This window comes from Erinaceus europaeus, unplaced genomic scaffold (genome assembly GCF_950295315.1).
Source record: "Erinaceus europaeus unplaced genomic scaffold, mEriEur2.1 scaffold_826, whole genome shotgun sequence".
NCBI lineage: Eukaryota > Metazoa > Chordata > Mammalia > Eulipotyphla > Erinaceidae > Erinaceus > Erinaceus europaeus.
Genome location: NW_026648215.1, coordinates 44,945 through 57,119, shown reverse-complemented (window position 1 = coordinate 57,119; position 12,175 = coordinate 44,945). Strand labels below are relative to the sequence as shown.

Here is a 12,175-nt window from a genome sequence, read left to right as displayed (position 1 = left end):
ACTTACAGGGATTCAGAGGCTACCCAGGCCCCTATACTAAATATGAATAGATATGGGCCCTAGGTCAGATCCATGGAGTTTACAGTTAATGGTAGTTATATACTTCCCTCATTTTGGGGAGCTACTCTCGGCTCTAATTCAGCTTTTCAGTCCTATTCTCAACTCTGACACCATCTTCCCAGACAATATTTTTTGTCCACCTACATGTTAAGTTTTAAGTTATCAGGCTAAGGCAAAAATTACTGAAGTCATGGGCCCCTTAGAACATACCTAAAATAGACTTCCTAGCTTTTTCCCATATGAAGACTCCTAATTTCATCTCTGCATTTCTACCTTGGATTTCTGTTTATTAAATAGTTTGTCTTGCTTTATATCTTACTGCCTTTCAGCCACCAAGTTGCAGACACTACAATGATAACATTCTGACTTCCCTGGGCAGACAACCTCATCAACGTGTCCCCAAGTCTTACCTCCCAGAGTCCTAGCCCATGAGCGAAAGGTAAAGATAAACCTGCCAACATCCATGTCCAGCAGAGACGCAATTACAGAAGCCACCTTACTGCCACCTTCTGTACCCCAAAAAGAATTCTAATCCATACTGGTACTGGGGAATGATCCTGGGACCTCTGAGCCTGAGGCATGAAAGTTTTCTGCATAACCATCATGCTGTCTCCCTAGCCACTTATTTATTTATTTATTTATTTATTTTTGCTTATCCAAAATGCTTTCTTAAACAGAATTCAGAAGAATAATGAAATACCATGGTATTTTTCTCAAGGTTCTGTGATTCTTCACATATGAAAAAGTTGCTGACAACTTTAATCTTATGATGATCTGCAATTACAAAAAATGATCAGGAAAAAGTATTCTCTTTGGAGTCAGTAATTTGTAGCCTAACAGACACACAAAACTTACATAGGAGCAGCATGTCAGTGTGTGAATATATATATATATATATATATATATATATATATATATATATATATTCAGGCAAAATAATTAAAAGATAATAAGAATCTATATACTAGAGGGGCAGTGAAATACCTCACTTGGATAGTGTGGTATCCTGTGTGACCCAGGATTGAGCCTGGGCCTTACTGCACTGAACAAGTTTTGCTGATGTGGTCTCTTTCACTCTCACTGTCTCTCAATCTCTATCTAAACCAAAGTCCATATAGCTTTTAGAAAAGTTGGTTCTTATGGTCGCAGTGTAAACACTGGTACTTTCAAGATCATGGTAACAGGCACATGATGCTAGAAGTATTACAGTTCTTATAGAAGCTGGCTCTTACGTTCTCAGAGTGAACTTTTCTTGATCTTGGTGACCTCAAGAGAGCAAGAAAAGAGCCACATGAAATCAAACAAAAATTAAACTCTGGATAATTTACTTATAGTACTTACAGGAAGGAAAGCATTAGGAAAAGAAAATAACAAGAGAACCAACTTGGATATCTGCTCCCTAGTTAGCTTACCCAGAGCTTTGTACTTCCATCTTCTTCACCAAGTTCCCCATTCACCAATCCTCTACATCTCTTTTAAAATATGGAGAATAGCCTTAGAGTGCAAATCAGTTATAATGCCCTCTGTTAAATCCTGGAGAAATGATCAAAGGCAAAATATAGCCCAGAAAATGGTGCAGTGGCTAGTGCTTTAGACTTAGAAGCACGAGCTCCCGAGTTCTAGTACTACACATGCCAGAGTGAAACTCTGCGCTCACGCTCGCTCGCTCTCTCCTCTCTCTCTCTCTCTCATAAACAAACAATTTCTTTAAAATGATAAAGGTGTATCCTGCAGGTAGTGCAGTGGACAAGGTGTTAGACTTACAAGCATGAGGTCCCTAGCTCAATCTCTAGCATCATATATGTCAAACTGGTGCTCTGGCCTCTCTCTATCAATTCATATATAACTCATGAAATAAATAAAATCTTTAGAAATGTTTAATAATAATAAAGTGACAAAGCTGCAGCCTGAAAGTGGTACAGTAGAAAAAAATACTCAGGAACAAACTCTGGGTCTTGTTAATACACAACTAAACAGCACTGTGCAGCCCAATTTTCTCATTCTTTCAAGAGGGAGAGAAAGCAGAGAGACACCACAGCACCATCCTACCATCTATGATGCTCCCATGTAGTGAAAGCACAGAAGGCATGTTCTCATTAACTGAGTCCCACAGGGTGATAGTATTCGTAAATTTTGCTTAACCTCATCTTCAGTGACTAACTGAAGAATGTGGATAATTATAAGTATCTGCAACATGGGACCCAAAGGCTATAGATTCCTCCCAGTGTTTGGAATGTTCACAACTGAACTGACTATCATTGTTAAGAGGACTAGAGAGAAAAATGTCAGAAAGAAGTACAATGAATCGTTTAATACTCAGTTTCCATTTAGTTACTACTTAGGCCTTAAAATATCTTCCAAAAAAGTTATCTCTACATGATGTACCCAGGTTATATCCAATAATATAGAAACTACACAGCTTCCACATAGCAAAGGTCAACTTAACAGTATAAATATTATTTGTTAATGTGTATGTATAGAAAGACCTAAGGAAATTTTCTGCAACTTCATTTTCAAGTCATTGGAAATAAAAACCCATCTTTATCCATGTGTTGAGATCAAAGGAATATAGTTATTTCTACATGTTATTACTTGTTGTTACAGTATCTTAAACACAAAGTAAAAACTGGACTGGGATTGGTATATTGTATCAAAGCAAAAGATTCTGGTTAAGAAGAGAAAGGGAGCTGGAGGCATTTTGGGGTCTTGGTGTATAATAGTAGAAAGGGACCTCAGCTTGGAGTGACAGTGTTTTGCAAACATCTATCATGGGGAGATGAGAAATTGTACCCATATTTCAATAGCACTGTAAACCGTTAACCCCCAAATAAAAATGATAAAAAAAAAAAAAGAATCAAGAATATTTTTATCAGGCGGAGGGTAGACAGCATAATGGTTATACAAAGAGACTCTCATGCCTGAGGCTCCAAAGTTCCAGGTTCAAGCCCTCCCACCACCCTAAGCCAAAGCTGAGCAGTGCTCTGGTAATAAAAAAATAAATACTTGTATCCAAATACTAATCAATTATAAACAATCAGAACATCCTATACTGAGATACATATTATTTATGTTTAAGTTCTTAGTCAACTAATATTACATTAATAAAGATTTTAAGAGCCTTAACCAGTAAGTTTCAGCATTTAGCAAATATTTTCATTAAGCCCAAATGAAGTGTTTTTCATCTATTAATACAGAACCATAAGGCATATTTAGACATCAGAGGCTTAAACAGAGTCCTAGGGAAACAACAACAAAAAAAAACTTTCCATTCTAATTCTATGACAGAAAGTCTTTCTTTTTTGGCATTCTCTCTTCTCTCTACCTCAGGACATACTTACAGATGCACTGGCTGCTCTACAGACATGCTAAAAGTTCTTGCTATGGTTGATCAAAGTTGGAATGCCTAAGGAAATTACTCAATGTAGACAGCCTGGAATTATATCTAGCCAAATAGTTATAGTGTTCTACTTTTAACATGTGTTAAAGTAATATTTTAGTTATCCTGAATGTAAGTTGAGAGAACATTTCTTTGCATCATACTCTCTGAACTCTTGAATTAAATTTTCTATGTTGAAAACCCAGTTTTAGTATGTATGACAGCTCATTTTTTAACTGTTCAATTAGAAAAAGACAACATTAAAAAAAAAAACCTCATATAAAACTTTAAAAAAAAAACCATACAAAACTGTATGTATTAACAGCTGAGACATTTTATGGTTTCATAGCATTCAAATTTTTCTGAAACTTTAAGATTAAGTGCAATAAATGTTTATATTTTCTCATTAGTGCATTTGTTGGTGTGAGCTATTTTTCCCTGCTGCTAAAAATACCCTAATAAAGTAGAACTGTACATTTGTACACATCACCTACTACTAATCTGTCTAATTTACACATAAACATATAATTAAGTAGAAAAATGACATCACAGCAGTTTATTTTAATGTTTTTTTTAATTGAAAGTCATAGAATTGTGGTACAAAGATTTACTTGTCAAACATTAACACAAATCTCTAAAATAAAATATTGGCTTCAACAGACATGCATACCTGAAATCATCCTCCCCATATGAGCTACAACAGAAAAGACAAATGCAGCTGTTTCTTTAGTCAAGCCAAATTTGGCATCCATTTATACTTCGCCTTTTAACTGTGTTGACAATAATATAGAAATATCACTCAGTAAGAACTTTAAAGACCATGGAATTCTAACTTAAGCCACCAACCTATCAACTGTGAGGTGAAGACATGGTCAGAATTGGGGAAAGGAGGCACCAGGTGGTGAAGCACCTAGCTGAGCTCACATGTTACCAGGCACAAGGACCTTGGTTCAAGCACCCCTCAAGCGCAGGGGGAAATTTGACAACTGGTAAAACAGTGCTGTGGGTTTCTCTCTATCTATCTATCTATCTATCTATCTATCTATCTATCTATCTATATCTGCCTCTCCCTCCCTATCTTCCCCTCCCCTCTCACTTTCTGTCTCTATCCAATAAAGAAATAGACATTTTTTAAAAAGGAATTGGGAGGCACAAATATGGAAGTAGTAACTTTGTTTCTACTTATGAAGACTTGCAACCCACTAGAAAATGTAAACATCTCTACACACATTCCAAGATAAGAAAATATAAATAATTTCCTCACTCCAAACTATCTCAATAGTATCTGTAATAATGGTTATTATTGATTAGCCATGTTACAGACTGTGCATGTCATGAATTGTCAGGACATGTGTATACCATGTAGGAAGCAGACCTACCTGAATGTGAATGACTGCCAGTGAAAACTCCCTGACAGTGGGAATGCCAAAGAACTTTTGTCAACCGGAATATCTAAGATTCAATTTTAAGCTTTTTTCTCTACTATAATGAGATGCAATAGTTATTATTTTGACAATTTTATCTGCTAAATACATAATATTTAGGTGACAGAATGAATAGGAAAAGTACAGTAAAGCTTTGTTCTGCCTTGGAGCTGTACTTAGGGCATGATCTTGATGAAATTCTTTGAAATTCTGTAATTTAAGTTTCTTCCTCATTACTTTCCAGATTCTGCATAAAGGCCTGAGTTGGAGAGATGGGCAAAAACTTAAATCAAAAGACAGCATTCAGACTGACCATAATAATATTAATGTGACTTTACTAAGCACATATCTTTTTATTTACAACCCCCCCCCCCCAACACACACACACACACACCAGAGCACTGCTTTTAGTGGTGCTGGGGTTTGAGCTTGGGATGCTTGGTGCCTCAGGCATGAAAGCCTTTTTATATATCCACTATGCTATCTCTCCCCAGACCCACATAAGTCTTTTCAACCTAACTTTTCCACACCAAAAAATAAACAACAAAAAAGACTAGTAGATACTAGATTAGGAAAATCAATGCCCCAGATAATAGTCAAAAACACATAATTCAATCATCACAACACTATTTCCAAGGGCCAGTAAGCCTAATTAAATCTTTATGTAATACCCTATTAGCACAGAACATTTTACATGCAATCCAAACATCTAAACTGCTTCTTCTAGCCAAAACACAAGATTACCACCAACTCTACCATACTACAAAATGTAACTTTAAATAGCTCAAAAGTGAATTCCAAAATGTGATATATTCTTGGAGATTAACAAATCCCAGAACAAAATAAGAGTTACACATAAAGCTACATTCTCCTCAGGAAGTATCTATTCTTTCTTGGACCATATCTTCTAACAAATTCAGCCAAAATGAATGCATCTGATAAAGTTCACACAACTCATAAAAAATAATAATAAATAAATAAAAATCCAGAAAAAACTATCCCACCAGTACAAAGTAAAGCATAACAAGCTCTACACTTCAATGTTGAGACTTAGACAAAAGGCCACATAGGTTTGAGGCAGTAGAAAAATAATCTAGAATAATTTTGTTTTTTTATTCTAAATATACATATATTTATATAAGCATATATATGTATATATATGAAAAGACATCACCGCTTTTCCATTTAGCAGATATTTTGTGCTAGAGTGTGTATTTAATACCGAGGGTCCCCAAAAAAAGGACAGATGTACCTAACATGTAGACACAAACAGTAAGTTACAAGTTGCCCCTTAGTACTAAAGGCAAGAATCATCATCAGTACTCAAAAAAAAAAGTGTTTTAAAAAGAACGTAACTTACTTTTACTGTCCCAGGCTAACTGGGCTCTGTCTGATGCTTCTTTGTCTGCACATGGCCACCCACAGCCTGTCTTCTAATTAAATCAATGCTCTAGCAGCAGAACAAGCAAACAAGGTGCCTCCCATTTGCGTACAGCTCTTCAGGATACATTTCCCTTGGTCAGAAGGTGGAAATTCTTGGGAGAGGTGATTTTCTCTGCCTCTTCACAAGAAGAACATGGATACTTGGCTGGATGCAATTCCATAAAGTGTAACTGTGTACATACACCTCAAAGAATAAAAACAAAAAAAAAAAAAAATGCAGAGAAACATAAAGACTCTATATGCAGCTGGAATATACAAAAATACTGAAGCACCACTGGAAATACTACTGAACTGACAGACAAAATATGGTCTTTGAATAACTAATGAAACCATGTTGAAAAAAAGTAAGTAAAAAAGGTCACCAACTAAAGTAAAAACTCAAATTTCATGCAATGAAAACATTTTACTGCAAAACTCCTTACTTCATGTGCATAAAACAGGACCTTCACCCCCATTACTGAAAATAAAAGGTAATATCAACAGAAAAGAAAAAAAGAGAGAGAGACTTTCAAGGGTGGTAAGTCTAAAATTAGATTCAGAAGTCACATTATGATTAATGAACACTGGTATATATATGAGTTAAATATATTAAGCTGTCTTTATAATAAGTTCATCCCTATACTGAAGATAATGGGGAAAAGGAAGCACTCAGCTACCCTTTGGTTATGGAAAGATGATTTCTGGGAAGAAAAACACTGTGCAGAACAATGAAGATGCTCACTTACTCAAATCACTATTTAACTTCTCAAGTAAATAGAAATGGCTGTCGACCAGATGCCCCATTTTTGCAAACAGAAGCCAAACGGTGAAATAAAATAATGAAAAAGAGAGAGAGAGAGAGAGAGAGAGAAGGAAGGAAGGAAGGAAGGAAGGAAGGGTGGGAAACACTGAACTGATACAGAAAGACAGCAGTTAAACATCCTGCTATAAGAAAACAACTCCACAGTGAATTTGGTACAGATTTGGTGAGAAGAAGGAGGAGGAGGAGAATAAGAGGGGGAGAATGAGGATGAGGAAGAGAAGAGGACAAGGAAGTATTATCAGTCATTCCCATTGTTTTCTTCCATCCTAGGTGTGCCATATACCAGGAGAAAGTCACACTAACTACATGACCACCAAGCATTTCAAGGGCTGACAGGGCTTAGGATTTCTCTGTCCCTGAGAGGCAAATAGACAATTCCAGTCTAAAGTATATAGCCAAGGGGAGGCTGTGGCCTAATCATGAAACTGCAAAAGCTTATGTTGTGACCCACCACCAATGACTACTCCAATAGTGAAGACATTCTGAAGATATCCTCCCTTCATAGAAATGCAAATAGAGCTGGTCCTGGGTACAAGACAATGTAGATATGTAGACAAATGTAGAACAACCTTATATATAATATGAATAAATACTCAATAATGCAAATACCTACTTTTATTTTCTCATACACTCCAATGTAACAGCAATATAAATTTTAAAAAAACCTACTTCTTAATGGATTCTTAAAATTTATAACCCAGAAAGTACTGTGTTGGATCATATAGTGATCTATAGACAACAAATTGTTTTTAGGAGGCTTGTGCCATCTATAATCTGTGTATAGCTATCAAATCTTCTATAAAAAGTTATGCCCTTTATAAACTGTTCTTTAAATCCTAAAACATTTGGATAATAAAAATAAGTACTAGTGATAACCATGAATTACCAACTGCACTGATAGGAAAGTTAAAGGATGAAGCAAACCAATAAAAGAACTAAAAACAACTACAGGGTCCACTTCAATTAGCATCAGCTCAAACATAAAACATTTTAAACAGAGGAACCAAGATTTTTCTGTCATTATATAAATGACAAAGTTATACATATAATATTCTACCTATCAAAGTGACTGGGGGAGAGGGTAGGATGTTGCAAAACCAGTAGAGCACACACATGAACAAGACACAGTTTCCAAAATCAATCAAAATCTCTCAAAGCCTACAATAAGACATTCAAACTTACAGCAAAATCTTCAAAATGTATTGGTTTGTCTCACATAAAACTACAGAGTTGAGCACAGGTGGTGCAGAGCTCAAGGACAGGCGTAGGGAGCCCGGTTTGTGTCCCCAGCTCCCCACCTACAGAGGAGTCACTTCACAGGCGGTGAAGCCAGTCTGCGAGTGTCTATCTTTCTCTCCCCCTCTCTGTCTTTCCCTCTTCTCTCCATTTCTTTCTGTCCTGTCCAACAATGACGACATCAACAACAATAATAACTATAACAAGGGCAACAAAAAGAGAATAAATAAATAAATAAATATTAACAAAAAACTATAACTAATGGGGGCCAGGTGATGGCGCACCTGGTGAAGCGCACACAAGGACCCAGGTTCAAGCCCCTGGTCTCCAACTATAGGGGGGAAAGCTTCACGAGTGGTGATGCAGGGCTGTAGCTGTCTCTGTCTTTCTCCCTCTCTATCTCCCTCAATTTCTGACTGTCTCTATCCAATAAATAAATAAAGATAATAAAAATTTTTTAAAAAACTGTAACTAACCTTTCAGAAGTCTGTTCTTCATACTTAAGCTACTCTTCCTTGTTAAAAATTTTAAAGCCAGGTCTTAGTACTTCTTAAAATAAATACTCGTGTATAAAAGTAGCTTCCATAAATGTTTTCTAAGTAGTTAGTTTTCAATGAGCATTCATCACTTTCTACTTTAGCAACGGTGAAAAACTATGGTCTAGAATTTAAAATCTTTTTTTTTTTTTTAGCAGGGCGGCAGGTGTCTGTCTCTGTCTCTCTCTCTATCACCCCCCTCCCTCTTGATTCCTGGCTGTCTCTATCCAATAAATAAAAGATAATAATAAATACAATTTTTTAATTTTATTTATTTATTTTCCCTTTTGTTGCCCTTGTTGTCTTTTAATTGTTGTTGTAGTTATTATTGTTGTTATTGATGTTGTCGTTGGATAGGACAGAGACAAATGGAGAGAGGAGGGGAAGACAGAGAGAGGGAGAGAAAGGCAGACACCTGCAGACCTGCTTCACCGCCTGTGAAGCGACTCCCCTGCAGGTGGGGAGTCAGGGGCTCCAACGGGATCCTTGTGCTGGTCCTTGCGCTTTGCGCCACCTGCACTTAACCCGCTGCGCTACCACCCGACTCCCTAATAAATACAATTTTCAAAAAGGCTTGAGTAGATAGCACAATGGTAATGCAAAGAGATTCTCATGCCTAAGGCTCCAAAGTCCCAGGTTCAATCCTCTGCACCACCATAAACCAGAACTGAGCAGTAAAAAAAAGTAAATAAACTTTTCAAAGCTGCCGCCACAATCTTGCCCAAGAGACCCCCGCGCCCGTATTAACCAACCGGGGGGCTCTCTCAGAATAATCAATAGTCAATAAACACTCGATAAACTGCGTCACAATAAGCCGACAACTGAAAGTGGACTGGCTGGCACCCCATTGCACCCCTCTGGTGCTCGTGCATGGCGGAGGGAAACAAAAGACACAGAGGACACAACCGAGAGGATACTCACCCTAGTCACCCTGGGAGACCAGCCTAGAATTTAAAATCTACTGTAACTTAAACTACTTAGACAAAAGCTAGTTCAAAGATAGTCATGAGAACAACTGCTTTACAAATCTGTAAGACTAGGAATGAAGATTGTTTCTCTACTATAGTGAAACCAAATTTTTACTACTCAATTGATAAAAGTCACCTTCTCAGCAATTATAAAGATAATCTCAACCTATAGTAATATATATATATATATATATATATATATATATATATATATTCACACACACATTTATATAGCTTATGAAGCAATAGGATCAAGTTCGTAATAAATTATTAAAATATAAATGGTCTGGGAGGCGGGTGGTAGCACAGCGGGTTAAGCACATGTGGTACAAAGCACAAGGACCAGATTAAGGATCCCGGTTTGAAGCCCCAGCTCCCCACCTGCAGGGGAGTCGCTTCACAAGTGGTGAAGCAGGTCTGCAGATATCTATCTTTCTCTCCCCCTCTCTGTCTTCCCCATCTCTCTCCATTTCTCTCTGTCCTATCCAACAATGACGACATCAATAACAACAACAATAATTACAACAATAAAACAAGGGTAACAGGGTGGGGGTATAGCATAATGGTTATGCAAAGAGACTGTCATGCCTGAGGTTCTCAAGTCCCAGGTTCAGTCCCCCAAACCACCATAAGCCAGAGCTGAGCAGTGCTCTGGCAAAAAAAAAAAAAAAAACAAGGGTAACAAAAGGGAATAAATAAATAAATATTTGGAAATAAATATAAATTGTTATGTCTATTTTCTTCATATTTCAAAAAATAAGTAAGATATACAGTAGAGTCATAATTTTCATTCTCACACATCAGAATGCATTTCATATGAGAATGGTCAACTTCCAGCCTAAAACTCTAAGTAGAAAAACTAACCAGTTAAATATTATAGGCAGAAATTTATACATTCATATTCTCTGCCCATTTCAATGAAGAAAACTTTCCTGCAGATGCCCAGATATAAGCCTTAAGATAATTCCACTTGCTACTTGTCTACAGTGGTAGACAAGAAAACACAAGGAAATTTGTTTCCACAAAAAGCTCAAAAATAACGTGTTTAGGTAACCTGCATAAGCATGTGACTGATACATACATGTACACACGTAATACATACATGTACACACATACACACAGTTGCTTTATATAGAAATATTCTTCCAGGAGTCAGGTGGTAGCGCAATGGGTTAAGTGCATGTGGCACAAAGCCCAAGGACTGGCGTAAGTATCCCGGTTCGAGCCCCTGGCTCCGCACCTGCAGGGGAGTCGCTTCACAAGCGGTAAAGTAGGTCTGCAGGTATCTATCTTTCTCTCCCCCTTTCTATCTTCCCTTCTTCTCTCCATTTCTCTCTGTCCTATTCAACAACAATGACTGCAATAACAATAACAATAATAACTACAACAATAAAACAAGGGCAACAAAAGGGAATAAATATTTAAAAAAGAAATATTCTTCCTTTTCATATTTCATCTTTTACAGTATTGAGATCAGTATGTTTCACTATTTATATAAATAAAAATGTGCATATTTACAAAAATACAAGCTCAAATTCTCCTTCAAATCAATTTGAACATTCAACCATTTCAGTCCACAGTCAGATGTTCAAGGAAATTCAACAAATTTTAGTGTTTCCTAAATAGTAATGATGCAGTTTCCTTCTTTAATTTTTTTATTATTTATTTATTGACACCAGTTATCGCTGGAGCTTGGTGCCTACACAAAAAAGCCACTGCACCCAGAGGCCATTTTTCTTTTACTTTTTTGCCCTTTTACTTTATAAGACAGAGAGAAATTAAGAGGGGGGAAGGGACATAGGAAGAGAGACAGAGACACCTGTAGTACTTGCTTCATTGCTTCCCCCTTCAGATGGGGGGCAGGGGCTAGGACCAGGTTCTTTGCACATGGTAATGTGTGTGCTTAACCAGGTGCACCACCACCCAGGCATTAATAATGCAGTTTACAAAACGGTTTTATTATAGAAATAGTTGTTTTCAGCCTAAAAGTATGTCCCAAGGTCAAAAAAATGAAAAGATCTAATGATTGCCCACACCTATTAAATAAATAAGATGGGGCCAGATGGTGGTGCACCTGTCTGAGTGCATACATTATATACTAGGACCTAGGTTCAAGCCTCCACTCCCCACCCGCAGGGGAGACACTTTACAAAAGGTGAAGCAAGTGTGCAGGTGTCTATCTTTCTCTCTCTCCCTATCTTCCCCTTCCCTCTCAATTTCTCTCTGTCCTATCAAATAAAATAGAAAAAAATAAATAAATATGACAAGATCAATCATAATAAAATACAATTACTCTCAAACATAACACAGTATAAATCAATACTCTGGAA

The 12,175-nt window shown here is 36.9% G+C and overlaps 1 protein-coding gene across 5 annotated transcripts in view; it reads right to left on the bottom strand.

The window, feature by feature from the left end:
* Positions 1 to 1,281: 1,281 nt before the first annotated feature.
* Positions 1,282 to 12,175, bottom strand: part of LOC132536679 (threonine aspartase 1-like) — a 33,592-nt gene continuing 22,698 nt past the window's right edge. For 3 of the 5 annotated variants that reach the window (XM_060184837.1, XM_060184838.1, XM_060184839.1), the window contains exons 5-6: positions 6,221 to 6,487; positions 3,996 to 5,119 (exon numbers count right to left, since the gene is read on the bottom strand). In XM_060184837.1, the coding sequence (XP_060040820.1) occupies positions 6,380 to 6,487 (108 nt within the window). In that variant the 3' untranslated portion in view covers positions 3,996 to 5,119; positions 6,221 to 6,379. Of the gene's footprint in view, positions 1,327 to 3,995; positions 5,120 to 6,220; positions 6,488 to 12,175 lie in introns of those variants that run through there. The other 2 variants (XM_060184841.1, XM_060184840.1) reach the window with 2 other exon arrangements.